A 23,185-nucleotide genomic window follows, 5' to 3' on the forward strand; every position below is an offset into this window, starting at 1 on the left:
CTGAGGGCACCAGGCACACATGTGGTGTGTGGTGCACAGACCTATCTGCAGGTTAAACACTCACACATAAAATACAAAGAAATGGAGAGAGAGGAGTGAGAGAGCACATATTGCTCTTCAAGAAAGAACACATTCAGTTTCCAGCACACACAGGGCAGATAAGAAGTGGTTGTCACTCTGGTCCCAGAGGATCTGACACCCTCTTCTGGCTTCTGTGGGTGCCAGGCACACATGTAGTACAAAAGACATCCATGCAGGCAAAACATCCATCCATACATGCACACACACATACACTAAGAGTAATAATCAGGTAGAGAGAGACTACCAAACACACCAGATGTCAGTCTCTGGTCTCCACATACATGTGAACTTGCACATATACAATACATAAATACCCTCTCTCCACAGGGCCCGCTGAAAGACCACCTCTCGAGGCCTTCAGTTTAACCTTTTATTGACACACAGGAGAAAGGATTGGATCAGTTGAGTCTTTCGAGTCCAGAACTCTGCCGCCCTCCTTCCCATCAACTTAGCACCAAGTGCAGGTTTTCACAGCCCTGGAGCCTGAGCAGACTTCCTCTCACACCTTTCCCTTCAGAGAAAGCTTTAAGATGAAAGACCTCACCCCAGTGGTCAGGGAGGAGGCCCAGTGAGAAGAGTGGCTGGCAGGACTGTGTTCTGGGAGCCACCCCTTCCTGAGGAGCAGGTAGAGCTGAGGCAGGAGAATGCAGGGTCTCCTCACTCATGCCCCTGGGGAGCTGCCATGACAGAGGGAATGGGGACAGACATGGACAGGGAGATGGGGCTGGACAATACAAATAAAGGGCACATTTGGGAAAGTGAAGGAGCAAGGAGCTGACCCTTGCTGAGTCTAGTGATGTGGATGGGAGGTATGGGTGTGTGGGGTCAGCAACAGCTCTAACCAAACACCAGTGTCCCCTCCCTGAATTGCATTTATCATGCCAAGAACCTTAAGGAAGAGGCACAGGGTTGGAAGAGAAAAATGTCAAGAGGTCTGTGCTGTGGACTGGAAGCCACGGCCAGTGGGAAGGTCACAGCAGTCTCCGATGACATTCAGTGACCCCCAGAGTTATCCCCACTGAGGGAGGGCAGCTGTTGACAGGCCAGTTCCACGGCCACTGTCCCCCAGCGCAATGCCTTTGCGTCTGAGGTCAGATCTGAGACTCTGGCCCTCAGAGCTCCTCATGGATCCGCTCCTGGTCCTCATCCGACTTCAGCTTGAGTTCCTCGGCTGTGATCTTGCCATCCTGGTTTCGGTCCTGGTTCTGAAACATGTCTCTTATAGTTTTGTCAGGGTCTTGCCCAGGCATGAGGCGTCCTTTGCCTTCATTCACTTGAGCCTTGATGAAGGAGGAGAACTGGGGGGAAGGGAGAGCAGAGGACAAGGCCGTGAGGAACATGGTCAACATCTGTGGGTTGCCTTGGGAAGGGACCCCAACATTATTTTCCCAGGCCTGGTTCCCAGGGAATTCAGGCCCGAGATGGATGGTAAGTAGAGCTGAGGGGCCAGATGGGGTAAGTGACAGCCAGGTGGGAGGACAGACGTGTGTAGGAGAGGCAAGCACGAAGCTCAGCAGAAGGGGAGCAGGCTGGGTGGCCAGAGGGCAAGTAAGCATGCCGGCTTCCGGGTTGGGGTTCTGGCTAAGTTCCTAGCCCACCTCTTCTGGGGGCACCTCTCCATCTTTATTGAGATCCATGTCTTCAAACAGGCTGGCAGGAGGGTCCTGGTGCCACACAAACAGGTAGCCCGTGGGCAGGCCATCCTCTCGGGATACCAGCTCCACCTCAAACATCAGGACAGCACTGCCAGGGACACCCCGGGCTAGAGAGAGGGAGGGAGAAGAGAATAGGGTTCCAGTGAGGCCTGAAGCCTTAACACAGGCCTTAGTTTTCTCCCTTGGAAGGGACATGGGATGTTTAGGAACTACCGTAGAAGTTTCCCTGATCCCACCCCCACCCCCCACCCCCAGCCACCAAGGCCTGAGGATGGGTAGGGTAAACTGGGAATAGACATGAGATCCGGGTCACTGTCCCTCACCTCCACTCTCCCCATGGGCCAGGTGCGGGGGCACAATGAGCTGCCTCCTCTCCCCCACACACATGCCCTGCAGGCCCCTGTCCAGACCTTCGATCACTTTGTTGGCGCCAAGGGTGGCCTCTTGCGGGGCCTCATAGTCGTGGCTGTGGGAAGAGTGGATTCCCAGGTCAGCAACAGGGGTGTCTGAGGGCTCATTGCGTTCAGTTTCTCCATCATACTAGAATGGCAGTTCTCTAGGTTCACTCCCCCACCCCGTCCCCATATTTTATATCCACGGCTCTCTGAGGCTCACTCAGATGGAGACTTGTGGAGGAATCGAGAGACGGTGAGACCCAGAGAAGGAGAAAGAGCCTGCAAGCTATTAGAAGCCCACCCATACCTGAGCCCACCACCAGCCCAGCCCTGGCCCTGCCCAAGAACCCACGAAGAGAAGAGCCTGGTGCCATCCAGCAGAGAACAGTTGTAATGGTAGCGAATGAAGTCCCCAATCTTGGATGTCTCATTGCAGTTCTCAGGCGGCCGGAACAGCGTCTTGATTTCCACAGGGTCCGCAGGGTTGTGGAAGTCGATGACATGCACGTCAAAGATGAGCACCGCTGAGCCAGGGATCTTGTCTCCTGAGGCCAGATGGGGCATGGTCAGCTCAGGGCTCTGGGGGAGGTCTGCTCACTATCTCCATGGGGCCCAGGCTGGACACCCCTTCCCAATGTCAGGGAGTCCTAGGAGGTCAGATGACGTGTTCCGGAATGAGTGCTCCCTACATCTTGCTGTTGGAGTGATGGGATAGAGGAGGCAGGGAAACCCTTTTCCACCCAACACCTTGCAAGCAAGCTCCCAGTAACACCCTGCAATGAGTGGTACCCAGTGCATCAGAATCTCAAGTATAGGCTCGTTGCTCAATGGTGCTGTTTATTCTCTTTTTTTTGTTTGTTTTTTCTTTCTTTTTTTTTTTTTTTTTTTTTTTTTTTTGGTTTTTCGAGACAGGGTTTCTCTGTGTAGCTTTGCGCCTCTCCTGGAACTCACTTGGTAGCCCAGGCTGGCCTCGAACTCACAGAGATCCGCCTGGCTCTGCCTCCCGAGTGCTGGGATTAAAGGCGTGCGCCACCACCGCCCGGCGTTTGTTTGTTTTTTCGAGACAGGGTTCTCTGTGTAGTTTTGGTGCCTGTCCTGGATCTTGCTCTGTAGACCAGGCTGGCCTCAAACTCATAGAGATCCACCTGGCTCTGCCTCCCAGTGCCGGAATTAAAGGCGTGCGCCACCACCGCCCTGCTTGGTGCTGTTTATTCCTAACCATCTTCTGTCCCCAAACTTGGGGGTTGGCTGCCTTTCTCCCCTACAGGAGGGGGAGTGAGGCCTGCCTTGGAGGAACAGGATAGATTCCGCCTCACAGAGATCCAATGGGTGACCAAGTATAAGCTGTACATGCTTGGGCAATGGGAGGGAGAGCAATCTTAGGGGCACATTTCAGAGGAGCTGAGGGGTGGCCTGGGAAGCCAAATCCTACCTGTCCCATTCTCCCCGTAGGCAAGGTGAGGCGGCACAGTAATCCTCCTTCGCTCCCCTATGCATGCGCCCTGCAGCCCCTGGTCCATCCCAGGGATGATGTAACCCTGCCCAACATAGGTATTGTAGGTGTGGTTGCGGGAGTAGCTGCAATAGAGGGGAAGGGGTGGGGAGGGAGTCAAAGGGGCCTCACTCCTTCCAGGCCCCACCCCTTCAGAGTACCCCTAAGCCCCCACCCTCCCAGCTCAGGACACCCTCTGACCTGGAATCAAAGAGGGTACCATCCATTAAGGAACCATTGTAGTGGTAACGCATGAAGTCCCCCGCCACCGCTCGCCGGACACAGTCCTGGGGCAGCTCCAGCGTCTCCAGCTGGACTGTGTCCTTCGGGTTGTGGACATCAATCAGCAGGACATAGAAGACCAGGGAGGCCTGCGGGGGTATCACAGTCCCTGGGGAGGGCACAGGGCTTGAACCATACAAGTGGAGAGCAAGCCCAGGCTCAACAAGGGGCCTCATGCAAAAAGCCCTCCTCTGCCCTCCTATGTCTTCCTCCTTGGCTGTCCGCAGAGCCATCACCAACCCACACCGAGCCTTTGTGTGAATCAGAACAAGCAATTCTGTCTAGGGGGTAGATTTTATCTCCACTTGCCTCCTTGGCTGGATGCCCCTGGACAGTATACAATCTGAACAACTATGTAGAACCCCAGTTTTTCCTCTTCTGGAGAATTCCCCCGTGCCCTTGCCTTACCGTAGCCTTTCTCCCCATAAGCCAGGAAGGGAGGAATGATGATCTTCCTCTTCTCTCCAGGACACATGCCCAGCAGCCCTTGGTCCATGCCTTTAATCAGCCAACCAGAGCCGATATAGGTGTCGTAAGTGCCTCCCCTAGTGTAGCTGCGGAGAATAAGGCAGAGACCCTGTGGTTGGAGCTGAGAGAGGCAGAGCAGAGCAGGGCTCCCTTCTCTTGGTCACAGGCCCCCGTCTTTAGGACTCCCACCCCCAGCCTCTACCTGTTGTCAAAGGCGGTGCCATCCAGCAGAGTGCCGTTGTAGTGATAGCGCACAAAGTCGCTGTTCTGCACCATGCGGGGGCAGTGAGGAGGGCGCAGGAGGATGCTCATCTGCACCGTGTCCGCCTTGTTCCACACATCCAGCAGGACCACGTCGAAATAGAGGGTGGCATCAGGGGGAATGAGGCCCGCTGTGGGGAAGCAGCGAGGGCCAGGTTTACCGAAGTCCCCAGCCCAGATGGAGGTGTGAGAGGCCCACTACTCAGTTTTACACCACCTACACCGTCTGCTGTACCTCCGGCCCCAGCCACAGGGCTATATATCCAACTCCTCTCATTCCAGAGTGAAACGATGGTCACATCCCCTACCGATGAGATTGTGTGCAGTGTGACCTTGGCCAAGTCACTCAGCACCCTTGAGCTTCTGCATTCTGTCTATTCCTGCCTCCTGCCCCCTATGCCCTTACCCTGGCCTCCTTACCCACACCGATGCTGCCGTAGCCCAGGTGGGGAGGCACAATGAGGCGACGGCGCTCGTTGACACACATGCCCATGAGACCTCTGTCCATGCCAGTGATGAGGCGGCCTACACCCACAACGATGGCCACCAGGGTGCTGCGGTCATAGCTGGGGGAATAAAGAGGACCGATGAGCATGCCTGCAGCCACACAATACCCTCTGCCCACAGCTTCAAATCACAGGACATGGTGCAGGCACACACACTCCTCACTTCCTCTCCCGGGCTAGCCCTTCTGCCCCTCTTAGGATAACAGGTTGGATGGGTGTGGTGGTGCACCCCTTTAGGCCCAATATCCTGGAAGCAGAGGCAGGTGGATCTCTGTGAGTTCAAGGCCAACCTGGTCTAGGTACGGAGTTCCTGGACAGCCAGAAGTAAATAGAGAAACCTTGTCTAATAATAATAATAGTAATAATAGTAATAATAGTAATAATAATAATAATAATAATAATAATAATAATAATAATAATAAAGAACAGGCTGTTATAAGAGAGAAGTCCCAGAGGAGGCCAGAAGCTTTTACTACCCTGAGAGGAGGGCGGGTGGAGCAGATAAGCCTGTCTGCTACGTATTGCTACTTCGGATAGCATAGCTCAGAGGGCAATTGAGTATTTACTGAGTACTTACAATATGTCAGATTAAGTGCCTGGCACTTCACATTTGTTATTTCACTGAATTTTCTCTGCACGAGGACATATTGCTTTCAGTTTTTCTTTTTCTTTGTTCTGATACTGGGAACAAAATCCAGGGCCTCACATATGCTAGGCAAGCACCTTGCTGCTGGGCTACATCCCAACTGTTCTCACTTTTTGTTGGTTTTAAACAGGGTTTCTCTGTGTAGCCCTGACTGCCCTGGAACTCCCTTTGTAGCCCAGGCTGGCCTTGAACTCAGAGCTCTGCCTGCCTCTGCCTCCCGAGTGCTGGGATTAAAGGCCTGCGCCACCACACCCAGCTTGTTCTGTTTTTGTTTTTGTTTTTTTTTTGTTTTTTTTTTTTTTGTTTTGTTTTGTTTTGTTTTTCGAGACAGGGTTTCTCTGTGTAGCTTTGCGCCTTTCCTGGAACTCACTTGGTAGTCCAGGCTGGCCTCGAACTCACAGAGATCCGCCTGGCTCTGCCTCCCGAGTGCTGGGATTAAAGGCGTGCGCCACCACCCGCCCGGCTTGTTCTGTTTTTGAAGAGAGAAACTGAGGCCTGACAGACTCATTATCCTACCTAAGGTCACAGCTCCCAGTTCCTGCTCCTAAGCTTCCATTCTCCAAGTAAGAGGAAGCAGAAGTGACCACAGGCAAGCTGGAAACAGCCTTCCTTGGAAGAAGGCCCATTCTAAAATTACCCTGACTTGTATTTGTTTTCACAAGTAAAAAGAGAGTTCTTTTCTTTAAAGGAGGAGGAGGAGAGAGAGAGATTTGTATATGTATGTATATCTGTGAGTGTGTACACACCTATGTGTGCACCTGTGCATGCCTGCAAAGGCCCCTGTAGCTAGAGTTTTCCTGCCTGTCCCACAGTCAGGACAAATCTCTCTCACCTGCCAGTACCACAGCCGCTCAGATCCGACCAAGTAAACACAGAGACTTATATTGGTTACAAATTGTATGGCGGTGGCAGGCTTCTTGCTAACTGTTCTTACAGCTTAAATTAATCCATCTCTATAAATCTATACCTTGCCACGTGGCTCGTGGCTTACGGGCATCTTCACATGCTGTTTGTCATCATGGCGGCTGGCAGTGTCTCTCTGAATCAGCCTTCCACTTCCCAGCTCTATTCTCCTCCTTGTCCCACCTATACTTCCTGCCTAGCCACTGGCCAATCAGTGATTTATTTGACATACAGACCATCCCACAGCAGGCCCCCAGCAGGCACTGGGTGCCCTCATCTATCACTCTATGGCTAGCCTTTTAAGGTTCTCTTCCTGACCCTAGGTATGCACAGGACGCCCAGTTACTCATATGGATGCTAATCCTTGTAGTGATTAAACAGCAAGTGCCCTTAACCATTGAACCATCTCTCCCGTCACCCCTGCTCTTTGAGACAGGTGTCATTTGTAGCCCTGGCTGGTCTGGAACTCTCTATGTAGTCAAGGATGACATTGAACTTATGTTCTTCCTACCTTTGCCTCCTGAATGCTGGGATTACAGGTGTATGCCACCATACCCAGTTTATATGGTTCTGGAGATCAAACCCAGGACTTTATGCATGCTGGGCAAGCACTCTAATAAGTGAACTACACTTCCAGCCCCCAAGAATGAGCTACTAATTTTTTTAAAGGTCTGTTTATTTATTTATTTATTTATTTATTTATTTATTTATTTATTTATTATGTACACAGTGTTCTGCCTGCATGTATGCCTGCAGGCCAGAAGAGGGCACCAGACCTCATTATAGATGGTTGTGAGCCACCATGTGGTTGCTGGGAATTGAACTCAGGACCTTTGGAAGAACAGCAAGTGCTCTTAACGTCTGAGCCATCTCTCCAGGTCCCGACATTAATTTTTTTTAGATTTATTTTATGAATTTTAGTGTTTTGTCTGTGTGTCTATGCACCGTGTGGATGCCATGTCTGGTGTCTACGGAGGTCAGAGATCCCACCGCAGTTACAGATGGTTATGAGCCACCATGAGAGTTCTGGGAACCAAACCCGGGTCCTCTGCAAGAACAAGTGTTCTTAACTGCTGAGCCATCTCTCCAGCCCCAGGACATTTTATTTTGGTTGAAAGGAGCCAAGGGTTAAAAATGTTTGCAAATTTCAACATTTAAAAACTGGGCCCAGGGTTGGGGATTTAGCTCAGTGGTAGAGTGCTTGCCTAGCAAGCACAAGGCCCTGGGTTCGATCCTCAGCTCCAGAAAAGAAAAAAAACAAAAAAACAAAAAACTGGGCCCAGCCAAGAGGTGGTGGCGTATACCTTGAGTTTGAGACCAGCCTGGTCTACAGAGTGAGTTCCAGGACAGCCAGGGCTACACAGAGAAACACTGTCTCGAAAGACAAAAACAACAAAACAAAACAAAACAAACAAACACCCCCCCCCAAAAAAAAAAAAAAACTGGGCCCAAGACAGGCTTAAGAAGTACCTACCATGGGCTAGAGGGATGGCTCAGTGGTTAAGAGCACTGGCTGCTCTTCCAGAGGTGCTGAGTTCAATTCTCAGCAACCATATAGTGGCTCATAACCATCTGTAATAAGATCTGTTGCCTTCTTCTGACATGTAGATATATTACATGCAGGTAGAACACTGTATACATAATAAATAAATCTTCTTTTTTTTTTTTTAAACAATCCCCACTAAGCTGGGTCTTTAATCCCAGCACTTGGGAGGCAGAGGTGGGAGGATCTCTGTGAGTTCGAGGCCAGCCTGGTCTAGAGAGCGAGTTCTAGGACAACCAAGGCTACACAGAGAAACTCTGTCTCAACAAAACAAAACAAAAAGCAGTCCCCACCAGGGAAGATACCCTCAGCCCTCAGCCCATCACTATTGCCGGAGAGAAGAGCATGGTGGTGCATACTTTTAATTCTAATACTTGGGAGACAGAAGCATGCAGATCTGTAATTTGAGGCCAACCTGGTCCACTTAGTAATCTCAGGCCAGCCAGGGCTACATTGTGAGATTTTGTCTCAAAAAAGAGTCTGGAGGATGTCTCACGGTTTAGAGTACTTGTTGCCCTTGCCAAGTATATGGGTTCAAGTCCCAGTACCTACACAGTGGTTCACAGCCATCCACCCCTCTTCTGACTTCCTCTGACACCAGGCATGCACCCAGTGTACATACATACATTTGGGCAAAAGATTCATACTCATAAAATACATATTTTTTGTTTTGTTTTTTTTGTTTCTGAGATAGGGTTTCTCTGTGTAGCCCTGGCTGTCCTGGAACTCACTCTGTAGACCAGGCTGGCCTCGAATTCAGAGATCTGCCTGCCTCTGCCTCCCGAGTACTGGGATTAAAGGCGTGCGCCACACTGGGCGATGGTAATTTTTTTATTTATTTATTTTTTTAAGGCCACCAGGCTGTGCTTGTAGCTCTGTTCCTCACTTTACCCACAGTGCAGATTTTCTGTCTGCTCTATTTCTTTTACAATGCTGTATAAAGGCCAGGGCAATGCACAAAGTGTCTGAGTTAAACACCATTGGTCAGGGCTGGAGAGAACTCAAAGGTTAAGGGCACCTTGTGGCTCTTCCAGAGGTCCTGAGTTCAACTCCCAGCAACCACCTGGTGGCTCACAACCATCTGTAGTGAGAGCTGGTGCCCTCTTCTGGCATGCCGGCATACATGCAGGCAGAACACATAATAAATACACCTTTTAAAAATTACGTAAATAAGATGGGCGGTGGTGGCGCACGCCTTTAATCCCAGCACTCGGGAGGCAGAGGCGGGTGGATCTCTGTGAGTTCGAGGCCAGCCTGGGCTACAGAGTGAGTTCCAGGAAAGGCACAAAGCTACACAGAGAAACCCTGTCTTGAAAAACAAAAACAAAACAAAACAGAAAAAAACCAAAAAATTATGTAAATAAACACCATGAGGGTTCTCCCCAGAGTCCAGGACAGTAAGTCCCGAACCCACTGGAGGTCTGCAGGCACCGTGGAAGCCACTGTCATTCCCCTTCCTCATTTGTACCCTTAGGAAGTAGGTGCTGGTCCCTTCCCATGTTTCAGACAGGGAAAATGAAGATTCAAGAGGCAAAACTCCTCCTCCTCCGTCACAGCCTGGATTTGAACCCAGGGTCTTACACTTATAGTAGTCTCATCCAATATACAATCTCCCTCCAGAGTCATGACCACTAATTGCTTATGGGCTGAGTTGTATATTTCGGAGAAGAGACTGAAGAGTGACTCTTCTTTGTGGTGTAGAGTTTCAAGTGTGATAGGACTTGAAGTTTACCTTAACGCCTGGAAAGAGGTTGCCACACAGCCCTGCTCTTCCCCAACAACCAAAGGAGATCTGCCTGGCTGACCAAGGGCTTGGGTCAGAATGGAAGCCTGTCCATCAAGCCAAGACTGGCAACGCAGCCTGGTGTGGGCTGCTAAAGCGAAGATGGAGGAACGGAGTTCCCAGAGGCTTGGAGAAGGTGGCAGGGAGGTCCCCAGGGTGGCATGTCAGACCTTGTGACACGTGGACAGTTGGTCACAGCACCAGCTATGGCCTACCCCAAAATTATAACACCCACTCTGCTGAAGGCCCTCCCTGGCTGCTCTAGGGTCCTATACCCTAAAGAAAATGTTGCTTCTCTAGTCTCCAAACATAAAGGCATAGAAAAATGGAGGTAGAAGTAGACAGGGAGCCAGGGTGTGTGGGAAGGCAGGTGGTCCCATCCGTCCACTCACCCCAGGGTTCACATATAGTATGCAGAGTCTCTTTCCCCCTAAGACTGTGTACCAGGGGACTGCTCATGTCTTTAAATAAGGAAATGGTAAATAAATATGGCACTTTACCACCGGAGCATTAAGTATTCTGGAAGATTGGAAGGGTGTGTGTGTGTGTGTGGGTCTTTCAGGAGTTGAAGATTTGGTATTGAAAATAGGGAACATTCTTTGAGGAGCCCTTCCCAGGGTGCTGTTTGGGGTTAGGGGTTATGGATGGAATACAGGAATGAAAAGCTTGAAAGGGGCTACATTCCCTGGAAGCTCGGGAACGTGGTGGTGAGTCTGGGGGTGCCCAACGTCTTACCTGGAGTCAAACTTCTTCCCATCTTCGAAAGTGCCATTGTAGTGGTAACGCACAAAATCTCCCATCTGCACTTCTCGGGGACAGACCCGGGGGATATGATACCTCTCGATGACCACATCTTCCAAGGGGGCTCCGGCTGGGCTGGCACGGCCCAGCCCCCTCTCCAAGGTCTGTAGAAGCAGCAGCAACTGCAGCATGGGGAGCCGGCGAAGGGTGTGGCTGGGGGACCCCGCAAGGAACATGGTGCCCAGATGGAAGACGCTGGCAATGAGGGCGGACGCCAGCCGCCAGCCTCCTTCCCCCTCCTCAGAGCTGACTCCCCCTCTTCCTGTCCTCTCTCCCCACCCCGCCCTGGCGGGTCCACGTGGAATGGGGGCTGGGGAGACTGAGCTGGCCGGGTGGGGTGATGTTTGTGGTGGACTAGGAGGAGGGGGCCAGGTTGAGAGTCTCTGGAGTCCCAGGAATTTGCCACAAAGATCCCTGAGTCTCCCTCCCCCCAAACTTCGGGCCTGGCCCAGAGGGAGGTTCGGGAAAGATGAGAAGTCAGAATGGACTTCCAAAGAAAAAGTTTTTTTTTCCCTGAGCCTCTGGGTCCTAAAGCTGGTTGGAGGTATCTCTAGCTTTTCCTGGCTCCCCAAGTCTAGGCCCCTTCTGGTGGCAGGTGAGGCCATAATCTGGATATTTCAGTCCTTCCTCTGCCCCAACTCTCTTCCCAAGAGTGGAGGGGGGAGGCCGGAGTAGGGAGAGTGCAGTCTCAGTGAAAGGCATCTTTGTCCTGCAAAAGCCAGGCTGCTAGACAGACCCCGGGATGGAGCTCAGTCGGGAGGCTGGAGGTGTCAGGGCCAGGTGTGCGGGGTAACCCGAGTTGTGTTACCCCTAGACGCCGGCGCGGGTGTTTGCGGGGCCACCTAGGGGGTGCAAAGGGGGCACTGGAGAAAAGACCAGATTCTGAGGCTTCACCCGGAGCGTAGGCAAAGTCAAGAGAGGTGGCACTTAAGGTGGGGGGGACATTGCCGGTGGGGAGGGGCTTTCTGGCCGTAAAATATAGCCCCACCCACCCGGGTCCGGGGGAGGGGCGGGGCGGGGCAAGCCTTGCAAGGGTGGAAAGTCCAGCCCACGTAGCGGACTAGAGCTACAACTGACCCTCGGAAAGAGAGGGGTGTCCCAACGTCCCTGCTCTAGCCCGAGGCCCGGCGCTAAGACCCAGCAGGAGCTCCGGGGGGTGGGGGTTGGGGGGCCGGAGCCATCGGTCCTCCCGCTGCCCCGGGAGCCTCGGGGCGCGGCGTGGGCATGGCTCGCCCGGGGTGGGGGTTGCTGTGGCTGCTGCTGGGCAGCGCCGGCGCGCAGTACGAGAAGTACAGCTTCCGAGGCTTCCCGCCGGAGGACCTGATGCCCCTGGCCACGGCCTACGGCCACGCTCTGGAGCAGTACGAGGGCGAGAGCTGGCGCGAGAGCGCGCGCTACCTGGAGGCGGCGCTGCGGCTGCACCGGCTGCTGCGCGACAGCGAGGCCTTCTGCCACGCCAACTGCAGCGGCCCCGCCGCCGCCGCCACCTCGCAGCCCCGGCCCGCGCCCGGCCCGGACGATGATCGCGGCGGCGGCGGCGACGGCGAGGACTGGGCGCGCGAGCTGCGGCTCTTCGGCCACGTCCTGGAGCGCGCCGCCTGCCTGCGGCGCTGCAAGCGGACGCTGCCCGCCTTCCAGGTCCCCTACCCGCCGCGGCAGCTGCTGCGCGACTTCCAGAGCCGCCTGCCCTACCAGTACCTGCACTACGCGCACTTCAAGGTGGGCGCGGCCCCGACCGCCGTCGAGGGTCCCTAGGACGTGAGGCCCCCGCGGCGCGTCCGGCGCCCCACTGACCCACTCCCCACGCCCCCCACCAGGCGAACCGACTGGAGAAGGCGGTGGCCGCGGCCTACACCTTCCTCCAGAGGAACCCCAAGCACGAGCTGACCGCCAAGTATCTCAGCTACTACAGGGGGATGCTGGATATCGGAGATGAGTCCCTTACGGACCTAGAGGCCCAGCCCTATGAGGTGTGCAGAGTGGGAGGGTGGACTGGCCTTGGCGCGCCTTCCTACACACACACACACACACACACCCTGCACGCACACTTTACTAGCCGTCGGGGTTCCCTTGACGCCCCCTTGCCGTGCTCCTCTCCAGGCTGTGTTCCTCCGGGCTGTGAAACTCTACAACAGCGGGGACTTCCGCAGCAGCACAGAAGACATGGAGCGGGCCCTGGCTGAGTACATGCTGGTCTTCGCTCGGTGTCTAGCTGGCTGTGAGGGGGCCCATGAGCAGGTAGACTTCAAGGACTTCTACCCAGCCATAGCAGGTATCTCCCATTCAGACCACCGTGCGTATCCCTCACCCATAGAGCCCCTGCTTCCAGGCCTCCTAAGGCCTCTGAACACACGGCTGTGACCTGCAACAGCATTCAGCAGACACAGCAAAGTGCTCTGAAGCTGTATCTTCTCTGTCTCCAGTCAAATGAGAGGAATGCTGGTGTCCATAGCCGAGTATGGGACAGTTAGGGCTATAGAGAGAAATCTTGTCTCAAAAATGGGGGGGAGGGATGGTGTTCCACGACTTTAATCCCAGCACTTGGGAGGCAGAGGCAGATGCATCTCTGTGAGTTCAAGGCCAGCCTGGTCTTTGGGCCACCAGCCTGTTCCCAAATCATGACACATTAGTCTATAACTAGACTTACTAGTTATGAATGCTTGGCCTTATCTTATGCTTGTCCCACTAGCTCTTATAGCTTAAATTAACCTGTTTCTTTTCATCTGTGTTTTGCCTCGGGGCTTTTTAACCTTTCTTTCATTCTGTCCTACTCCGAGTCTGGCTGGCTGGTGGCTGACTGGCCCCAGATGTCTCCCTCTCTCTCCTCTCTCCTTTTCTTCTCCTACTCATTCTCTGCTCACCAGCGCCACCTGTCCCTCTACTGCCTAGCTATTGGCCATTCAGCTTCTTATTGGACCAATCAGGTGCCTTAGGCAGGCAAGGTGAGACAGTAGCACACCTTTACATAATTAAGTAAATACAGCAGAAACAATGTAACACAGCCCAGGGGGGGGGGGGGGGGGGGGGGGGGCGCGCGGTGGTGGCACACGCCTTTAATCCCAGCACTCGGGAGGCAGAGGCAGGCGGATCTCTGTGAGTTCGAGGCCAGCCTGGTCTACAGAGCGAGCTCCAGGACAGGCACCAAAACTACACGGAGAAACCCTGTCTCAAAAAAACCCCACATCTTTACAAAGTTAAAGTAATATTCCATAACACTGGTCTACATAGTGAGTTCCAGAACAGTTAGAGTTACATAGGGAGGCCCTGTCTCAAAATGAAAACAACCAACCAAACTAAACAACACAATACAAAAAGATTTGGAATTGACACTAGACAGGTGTGTCCAGAAAGTAGTTGTGGACGAAATGAAATCACAACTAGTCTTTGGATCCCTAACCACAAGGCCCCTCAAAGAGGGTGAAGGTGGGGGCTGCAGAGATGGCTCTGCGGTTAAGAGCACTGACTGCTCTTCCAGAGGACCCAGGTTCAATTCCCAGCACCCACACGGCAGCTCAACTGTCTAACTCCAGGATCCGACACCCTCACACAGACATACATGCAGGCAAAACACCAATGCACTCAAAATAAAAATAGATTATTAAAAGGTAATAAAATAATACTTTTAAAAAGAGGGTAAAGGTGAAGCAGAAAGGGCTATCTTAGGTCCTGTATGGTCTCAGTCCCACCGAAAACCCACCCTGCTGTTCTCAGCTGCTCTTCTCCCAGAATGCCCTCTGGTGTCAGATAGGGGTTGAGCAACAGGCGTAGCGGGCAGCAAGTACTTCCCAGCCCACATCAAGTACTATGTGCCAAGCATTTCATGCATGCTAATCCATGAAATCCTGACGAGGGCGTACCTCTTGCGCCGGGGAACAGGCTCCATAGGCAGATCTTGGTCTTTACGGGGGATCAGGGTTAGCACACAGTGGTTCCTAACGGCTGCATCCTTCCTAGATCTCTTTGCAGAGTCCCTCCAGTGCAAGGTGGACTGCGAAACCAACCTCACCCCCAACGTTGGTGGCTACTTCGTGGAGAAGTTTGTGGCCACCATGTATCACTACCTGCAGTTTGCCTACTACAAATGTGAGCTCCCTGGACGGGCTGGGGGAAAGTGGGGTAAGGGGCATGGGAAAGGGCAATACATGGGGTCTCCCAGAAATGTGGGAAGGTGTCTCTCAGACTGAGGACTCTGGAGAAGGGGATGAAAGGCTGGGAGGGGTGGAGACCTGGGCAGGAACCCAGGCAGGGGATGTGGGGAAGGTGGGAGGCCCTCTCGGGGGTGGTCAGCGACACTGCTCAGCACTGAAGAGTTTCTGTACCCCCCATCTCTCTCCTCTCACCAACACCATGCCACTGGCATCCCTGGACCCAGTCTCCAGATTAAACTGAGGTTTCTAAAGGGCAAGAGACCATTAGCCCCATGACTAGGGAGTCACAGAGAGGTTGTGCCATCAGCTGGGGCTGGAGTGGGACAGTCCAGGGTTCCTACAACTCAGGGATGCCCGCTTCAGGGGCTGGAGCTGTGAGTGGAGGGGCTGAGGTCAGGGGCCAGGAGACCTCCTGAGGGCTGTGGCAGAGAGCCCCGAGGATCTCTAATCCCCCCCAGTTGCTGTCAATCTTCAGCAGTATCAGTACAAGCAGTTTATCTAGTCTCCCTGTGCCTCCCATCCTTTGTCTATAAAACGCAGTGACAATGATTGAGGTGTCAGGGAGTGACTCACACTGCCTGGTGAGAGGGCAACACCCAAGGCCTGTTGGGTTGTGTTCTTTTGGGCGGGGTGAGGAGCCAGCAGGAGGCGTCTGGGGGTAGAGGCAGCAGGCTAGGTTGGAAGGTGGGTGTGAGATGGGATGAGTGGATTGCTTTTAAAGGAAAACATGAGGGTTACCCCCTTACTCTATCCTGCCCGCAGTGAACGACGTGCGCCAGGCTGCCCGCAGCGCTGCTAGCTACATGCTCTTTGACCCCAAGGACGGTGTCATGCAGCAGAACCTGGTGTATTACCGCTTCCATCGGGCTCGCTGGGGGCTTGAAGAAGAGGATTTCCAGCCCCGGGAGGTGGGAACTGCCTCTAGTGAGGCACTGGCCTAACGGGCAGTTTTGTGGCTTGGTTTAGAAAATAAAACCAAAAAAACCTCTTGGTTTCCTTGGAAGTCTGGAGAGGAAGGGGAAAAGATGAATATGGGCTGTGGTTAGAGTCTAGGCTTCAGCATAGTCTCTGGGATGTGGGAGGAATGCAAATAGGTGCCCACACATGCCTGCTTTCACCTCACTGCTGTCTTTTGAGCTTTTCCCCCCCAGGGGCCTGTTAAGACTGAACCAATGAGAAAACCCCTTGGGAGTTTAGGGCAAGGCTGGCAACTATGAGCCCCATGGTGCCATCCCCACTTTCCATGCCTGGGCAGACATTACTAATGGATTGAAGCACTCTTCCTCCTGGAATCCTCAGAATCCTTCTTAATCCAGTGTTCCAAGTAACTAGGATTATTCTATGAGCTGATCTGTTTCCCCCATCCCTGAGCCCTGTCTTTCTGCCATCTGGCAGCAGGGTCCACCTCACTCTGCCCTTCCCTTCCTCCTCCTAGGAGGCCATGCTCTACCACAACCAGACCTCTGAGCTTCGGGAGTTGCTGGACTTCACACACATGTACCTTCAGTCAGATGATGAGGTGAGTGGCCCCCCATGAGAGGCTGGACCATGATGGGGACCGGTCCCAGGCTCTTTCCTGAGGTCACTGTGTATGACCACCAGCTGTTGTGAAGCAGGAGTTTCCTGTCCCCCGTCTGTACCTCTCTTTTCCCGCCACCTTAGTGATCCCACAGCGCTTTCTCTACCTGTCCCAGGCCTATGCCTCCTGGGCCCAGCTCAAATGGCAGCTCCTCTAGGGAGCCCTTGCTGGATGTCCTGGCTTTCTTCTGGGCTGACACTGGCCTCCCCACCTGCCTGGCCACCTGGCCTGGGACCTGGAGTAACCTCATAGTCCTCATCCATCTCACCACGGCCAGATGGCTTCCTAGACAACTGCATCCCAGGACAGGAGACTAAATCATCCCCAGCTCTGCTACTGCACCTGGCATTATGCTCATTCATAGGAGTTTGAGCCTGTGGATAAATGGCCGAATGAATGAGTGAATGATGCTGGGAAGAGCCATAGCATGCACCAGTTCATGTGAGGGGTTTGGCAGCCTGGGTTTCTTGGGGGATTGCTGTGCAGCTTGTTTATTCACCCCTCAGTACATTCACTGTACCCCACCTTCAGTGAAATCAGGAACAGGATCTGCATTGTGACATGTGGCTGGCTTAGGTGCTGTTCATCCCTGCTCTGTTCTTTACCAGCCGGGTGGCCTTAGCATCGGTCTGGAAGTCACGTAGCAAACTCCTACACCTTCATCCATGAGATGAGGAGCATGCCCTTTGACTTTCATTGTGGTGCCAATTAAATGAGATCATTTAAAGCACCAGGCATGCAACTGGCACTCGGTAGATGCTTGGGATGTGCAGCAGTTTCGATGACTGCCACTTTTGGTCTGCTGTTTGCCACACGTCAGGCTTGGGTGGCAGGAAGTGGCTGAGAGGAACAGTCTGTCTCCCAGCGGTTCTCATGAGGGAGACGTAGACCATGCAGCTTCAGAGGCCAGTGTGGGTACTGGCCAGGGTGAGGCTTGAAGGCCTCAGCATGGAGTGGACATGTGGCTTTGGAGGAATCCAAAGGCCCATCCAGGTCAGGGTTGCAAAGGTATTCCTGGCAGGGCCGCAGCGCCAGAAGACAAAATGCACAGACTAGCAGTGTTCTCACCGGGTGTGGAGCCAGAGGTGGGGCTGTGGTGCAAGCCAGCCATGCTGACACTAGCACCCCGCCTCCCCCCCCCCCCCCCCCCCCCCGCTGTCACTCAGGGAAGCAGTTTCAGAATGGGACCCAACAGGACAAACCCTGACATTGCCCTCATGTTAGATGCTGGCACTGGGGAGGGGGTTTCGGGCCTGCCCGCTCACCTCCTGCCAGGACGACACCAGGAAACCTGCTGAAGTGGGTGGGGACTGAAAGATGGGGTGGGGGGAGTGTTCTGATCTGAAGGGGAGCCTATATATGGATGTGGGCCTGCTGTGACTCAGTTTCTCCCCCCACAACCCTGGGCTGCTCTAGATGGAGCTGGAAGAGACAGAATCGCCCCCAGATGAACCAGGGGAGGCAGAAGAACCCCCGTCCGATGCTGAGTTTGAAGGGGAGGGAGACTATGAAGAGGGTCTCTATGCCGACTGGTGGCAGGAACCAGATGCCAAGGGCGATGAGGCTGAGGCTGGTTAGTAATGGACTGTGATGAAGGGCTAGGGACGGAGTTCTCCCTGGGCTAGGGTGCCAATCTGGAGTGTGGGTGGGTGCTGCCACCCTGCTCTAGGGTGTTGCAGCCTGTTGGTGATCTACCTTCCTGCTAGGTCAGTACTCAAGACACTTGTTGGTGCCGGGTGGTGGCGGCGGCGCACGCCTTTAATCCCAGCACTCGGGAGGCAGAGGCAGGTGGATCTCTGTGAGTTCGAGGCTAGCCTGGGCTACAGAGTGAGTTCCAGGAAAGGCTCCAAAGCTACACAGAGAAACCCTGTCTCGAAAAATCAAACAAAAACAAACAAACAAACAAACAAAAAACCCAAAACAAAAAAAAAAAGACACTTGTTGGAGTGGGCAGGACTAACCCATTGCTTTCTCCTTCCTTTTCAGAACCAGAGCCTGAACTGGCATAAAAGTGGTGACACACGCCTTTAGTCCCAGCACTCGGGAGGCAGAGGCAGGTGGATCTCTGAATTTGAGGCCAGCCTGGTCTACAGAGTGAGTTCCAGGACAGCCAGGACTGTTATACAGAGAGATCCTGTCTCGAAAAACCAAAAAGAAAAAAAAAAGAGAGGGGTAACCCTAGTGCACCCCTCAAACTCAGGATACTGGGCCAGGAGCAAGAACTATTTATTAAAACTTAAAATGGCGGGGTATGGCGGTGCACGCCATTGACACCAGCACCCAGGGGAGGCAGAAGCAGTCAGATCTCAGTTCCGGGCCAGCCTGGCCTACGAATCCAGGCCAGCTGAGGCTACCTAGTGAGATCGTGTTTCAAAACAAACACAGCTGAGTGTGGTGGCGCAGGCCTTTAATCCCAGCACTTGAGATGCAGAGGCGGGCAGATCTCTGAGTTCGAGGCCAGCCTGGCCCACATAGTGAGTTCCAGGGGCCAGTCGAAGCTACATAGTGAGAACCTGTCTCAAAATGAAACAAGAAGAAAAACGTTAAAAGGGACACAGTTGGCCCAGACTCCACCCTGCCTCTCTGTGTCCTTGAACCGCAGAAGGGTGACCCTGTGGCTGGTTGGCAGGTGAGCTGTTGGGGGTCCCTCCTCCCCCTTTCGGCTCCCCTAAGGTGGACATCCTCCTGAGGAAGTTGTCAGCTTCTGGCTTGCGTCTCACAGGACCAAGGCCAGCCAGGTGACAGTTCTGTCTGAGCTGCAGAGGGGTTTGTGAAGAACACGGGGCTTGGAGTTCTGGTGCTCAATAAACGTTTATTGTTGAATGAATCACTGCACCTGAGGCCAGTCTCTAAGGTTGAGCTGTGTGGGTATAGGTCCTTGCCTCACTCCCTCCCTCCGCCCATCATCCCTTATCTGTCTAATGCCAGCCCATGTACCCTGTAGCCTTGGCACCCTCGACAACCCTGACATCTGATTGAGAGCAGGGGATCCCTCTTAGCTGTGTGCAACCTCAGACCTGCCACCAGGGGGCGTGAAGACACAGTATTCCCTGCAGCCTTGGGAAGACAGTGGTTTCAGATTTCTAACCAGGGATGTCTGTATTTTTCTAGTTCCAGGGGCTTATAGCGATATGAAGAGGGGATCTAAAGACATTTACTACATTTTTTTTCCTGGAATTTCCCTAGAATTAGAGCATGCCCAGTCTGGCCGTTGCTGGAACCCCAGCTCAGTAGCCAGAGGAACCCTAGGGAAATGGTTTGAAGACTTTGGACTTCTTGAAATGCAATGGGACCATCAGAGTTCACTTGTCCAACCTTGCATTGGCTCTGGAGGACAGGAGTCTGGAGGAGCAGGGGCAAAGATGTCCTATAACCACCACTCCTACTGCCGGGAGTTAGGGTTTGCAAAGGGGGGCGCTTTCAAGAGGAGCACAGCGTCAAGGTCAAGAAGGTGACAGTTCTGTCTTACTCTACATCTCGCCAAACTCCCAGGGGGCAGAGGCCTCTAAAATGGAGGGTGGAGTTGACCCAGGGAAGGGCATACAGTTCTCACTGCCACACCCCTGCTCCCAGGTGCCAGATGACCTGTCCTGAGACCCACACCCCTCTGTTGCCTAGAGGACTGATATCCCATCTACCTCTCCCCTAGGCTCTGGTCCAAGTCTGTTGGCCTTTAGAGGTAGAACTGGGTTCAGGATAGGGAACTGGTAGCCTCTCTCCAACCTCCATCTCTGTCATAGGAGAGTGGTTTCCTGACAGCTCCCAGGTACCAGGATGGCTCTGTCCATCCTCACCCTCCCAGGCTGTTACGCCGCCGTCAGCATCTGATGGCCCACCCCCTGCTCCAGGGAGGGGCTGCCCTCCAGGTCTGGTGCAGGGAGCAAGATGAGCTTGAGCATGTCTGCACAGATGTGTGCTGCTGTGAGCACCAGCTCTGGAATCTGGACTGCTGGGTGTGGGTATGGAAAGTGCTTGTGGGTCAGAGTGCAAAGAGAGGGGTGTGTGTGTGTGTGTGTGTGCACTTGCATGCAGAGGTCTGAGGTTATCTGTGGCAGCTGTGAGCCTGTGGCACCCAGATGTCTTTCAGTGTGTATGTACCTGTCCATATATGTGTGTGTGCCTACGTGTGTTTTGGAAAGGCTTCATTCATCCACACACTGAGTGCCTTTTATGTACCTGGCATGCTGCAAGTGCTAGGCACATGATCATGAGCAAAACAGGCCAATCACCTTGCCCTCTTGGAGCTGCTGTTCCACGGGAGGCAGGTGGTAACCAATAGACCTTATATAAATTGTATTCCAGGACTCAGGAGGCAGAAGTTCCAGACCAGCCAGAGCTACACAGGAAGACCCTATCTAAAAACAAAAATTGAGTTATGCTAGATATATAAGATAGGAAAATAGAGCCAGGTAAGAGGGACCCAGAATGTTGAAGGGTTTCAGTTTACATGTATGACTGTGTTTGAGTATGCATCTGAATGTATTTGTGGTGTGTGTGTGTGTGTGTGTGTGTGTGTGTGTGTGTGTGTGTGCATGCATATTAGCCAGCTACCCTTAGGAATCCCATCCAGGTGCTCAGCCAGTCCAGCATGCCTCACTCAGCTCCCCTTTCTCAGGGATCTGCCAGCCCCTCCCATCTCTCCTTAATGTGAGCCTCTCCCATTGCCCAGCCAGCTGGCTCCCCAAACCGGTGAGACAGAGTCCCAGCCAGTCTCCGCGTGGGCCCTCCAGCCCACTCTCCCAGCCCCACCCAGTCCAGATGTTCTCACCTCTCCTCACCCTTCCTACAACACCCCACCAGCTCTGCCCTTCTCAACAGTATGGTGGGTGGAGGTGTGGGATGGGCAGAAAACACCAGGATGTGACCTCACACAATCAGAACAAACTCAAGAGATGCTGCAGAAATGTTCTGGGTCCATCCATATGAAAGCAGAACTCTGTAATGCGAAGTGCCTCCCAAGTACCAGGTACTTGATAACTGTTACCACCCTCAAAACTGCCCCCTCTAGTCCACGTGATGCTCGGAGAAGGGGAAGTGAAGTGCTGTGGTCTGAAGGAAGGTCTGAAGGAAGGGAGAGGCCCTGGGCTTTGGGCTGTCGGCTGGGGCCAGGGAGAATGGTGGGCTATAGAGCTCCTACTATGTTTAGCCTATAAGGAATTGCAAAGGGAGAGTGGGGAAGAGAAGAGGGGAAGAAAAGAAGGTGGGAAGATAAAATGAAGGAGGGAGGAATAGAGTCCTGACGTCAGCCCCATGGGATTTAGGTCTTAGGTTGGGTGGCCTGGGACAGGGTTGCTGGGGACACTTAGGATAGTAGCTTCCTGGGGACACTTAGGATAGTAGCTTCCTGAATCCTGAGAGTTATGATCAGTGGAAGAAAGAGAGTTCCATTAGCCCCCCCCCCCAAATTCCAGTAAATTCCAAAGGAATAAGTTCCCTTCTTAGCCTGAAAATATATTTTTTTTTAGCCAGTCAAATTTAGCAGTGGGTGCTGCTTACAACTTCGACGGCGTTAATGTCAGTACTGACAACCTACTATGATGGGATCAGCCTTGAAAAGAATACTTAGAGAGGCTCAAGAGATGGTTCAACAGTTAAGAGCACTGGCTGGTCTTCCAGAGGACCTGGGCTTGATTCCCAGCACCCACATGGCAACTCTGTACAACTGCCTGTAACTCCAGTTCCAGGGGATCTGCTGCCCCCTTCTGTCCTTTGTGGGCACTGCACATGTGTGGTGCACAGTCATACTTGCAGACAAAACACCCATACATATAACACAATTTTTATTTATTTTTTAAAAAAAATTTTATTTATTTATTATGTATTCAGTGTTCTGTCTGCATGCTAAAAGAGGTCACCAGACCCCATTATAGATGGTTGTGAGCCACCATGTGGTTGCTGGGAATTGAACTCAGGACCTCTGGAAGAGCAGCTAGTGCTCTTAACCCCTGAGCCATCTCTCCAGCCCATCATACAATTTTTAAAGCTAAAAATTAAGAAAAGGAAGAATTCTTATCGAATGTTGCCTGTGTCTGAGAATAGAGTCCCTTCTGGGGACAAAGAAGGGGCCCTTCTCCATGTCAAGCTGGCTCCAGAGCTAATAACTTTACCAGACTAACAAAGCCCACAGGGCCCCGGGGGCCATCATCCTTGTCTCCCCACTCTGGCCTTCCTCCAGGCCCTCTTTTACAGTATCTCTCCAAGGTCAGCCCTGGAAGATGGCCCTGATTTCATGGATGGGGAAACTGAGCCCCCCAAGAGTCTGGGTCAGACTCTAGGGCTGGGGCCAACTCTGATCTGGGCTAACACACAGCTCTGGTTGGCTCCTTTTACTATCAAGTTCCAAGATGAAGGGATTGGATGGGAGTTTGCTGGGAGCCCAGCAAACAGCCCTAGCAGAAACTGAAATCCCAGGCCCAGCCTGTGGGCCCATCACCTCATAATCACTACCTCCCTGGGTCTCAGCTGGCGCCAAGGCTCCTGGATAGCATCTCTTTTGTCCCCTGAAACAGCCCTTGGTATAGGAGCACCTTTTCTGCCCATGACTCAAGTGGGGAAACTGAGGCAGGGGGAGGATGTGCTTGTTTGCCCTCTCCTCACATACATATGCTTGACCTCTACATGACCTGGAAGAATTCTCTAAGG

At 53.0% G+C, this 23,185-nt stretch overlaps 2 protein-coding genes across 2 annotated transcripts; one reads left to right on the top strand and one right to left on the bottom strand.

Annotated features, from left to right (window-relative positions):
• Nucleotides 1–437: 437 nt before the first annotated feature.
• Nucleotides 438–11,847, bottom strand: Fkbp10 (FKBP prolyl isomerase 10). Its single transcript, XM_052756610.1, has 10 exons — nucleotides 10,751–11,847; nucleotides 5,055–5,200; nucleotides 4,576–4,765; nucleotides 4,314–4,459; nucleotides 3,825–4,014; nucleotides 3,564–3,709; nucleotides 2,484–2,676; nucleotides 2,060–2,202; nucleotides 1,680–1,843; nucleotides 438–1,379 (listed from the first exon to the last, which is right to left on the bottom strand). The coding sequence occupies exons 1-10, from the start codon at nucleotides 11,419–11,421 to the stop codon at nucleotides 1,194–1,196; spliced, it is 2,175 nt and encodes a 724-aa protein (XP_052612570.1). The 5' UTR covers nucleotides 11,422–11,847; the 3' UTR covers nucleotides 438–1,193.
• A 121-nt stretch (nucleotides 11,848–11,968) lies between these two features.
• On the top strand, nucleotides 11,969–19,370 carry P3h4 (prolyl 3-hydroxylase family member 4 (inactive)). The gene is made up of 8 exons (XM_052756611.1): nucleotides 11,969–12,535; nucleotides 12,634–12,786; nucleotides 12,917–13,088; nucleotides 14,771–14,899; nucleotides 15,727–15,872; nucleotides 16,400–16,483; nucleotides 17,960–18,116; nucleotides 18,530–19,370. Exons 1-8 carry the CDS (start codon nucleotides 12,041–12,043, stop codon nucleotides 18,550–18,552), a joined length of 1,359 nt encoding a protein of 452 aa, XP_052612571.1. The 5' UTR covers nucleotides 11,969–12,040; the 3' UTR covers nucleotides 18,553–19,370.
• Nucleotides 19,371–23,185: the final 3,815 nt, after the last annotated feature.

The sequence above is a fragment of the Peromyscus californicus genome, unplaced genomic scaffold (assembly GCF_007827085.1).
Source record: "Peromyscus californicus insignis strain IS unplaced genomic scaffold, ASM782708v3 Scaffold_3__1_contigs__length_106647218, whole genome shotgun sequence".
NCBI lineage: Eukaryota > Metazoa > Chordata > Mammalia > Rodentia > Cricetidae > Peromyscus > Peromyscus californicus.

Coding starts and splice junctions, on each gene's coding strand:
- Fkbp10 (XM_052756610.1), bottom strand. CDS start 11,421: ATGGCCTCACCTGCCACCAGAAGGGGCCTAGACTTGGGGAGCCAGGAA. Junction 2,203..2,483: donor GGCACCAGGCTCTTCTCTTC/GTGGGTTCTTGG, acceptor CTCTTCCCACAG/CCACGACTATGAGGCCCCGC. Junction 1,380..1,679: donor GAGAGGTGCCCCCAGAAGAG/GTGGGCTAGGAA, acceptor CCTTCCCCCCAG/TTCTCCTCCTTCATCAAGGC.
- P3h4 (XM_052756611.1), top strand. CDS start 12,041: ATGGCTCGCCCGGGGTGGGGGTTGCTGTGGCTGCTGCTGGGCAGCGCC. Junction 14,900..15,726: donor GCAGTTTGCCTACTACAAAT/GTGAGCTCCCTG, acceptor TCCTGCCCGCAG/TGAACGACGTGCGCCAGGCT. Junction 16,484..17,959: donor ACCTTCAGTCAGATGATGAG/GTGAGTGGCCCC, acceptor GGGCTGCTCTAG/ATGGAGCTGGAAGAGACAGA.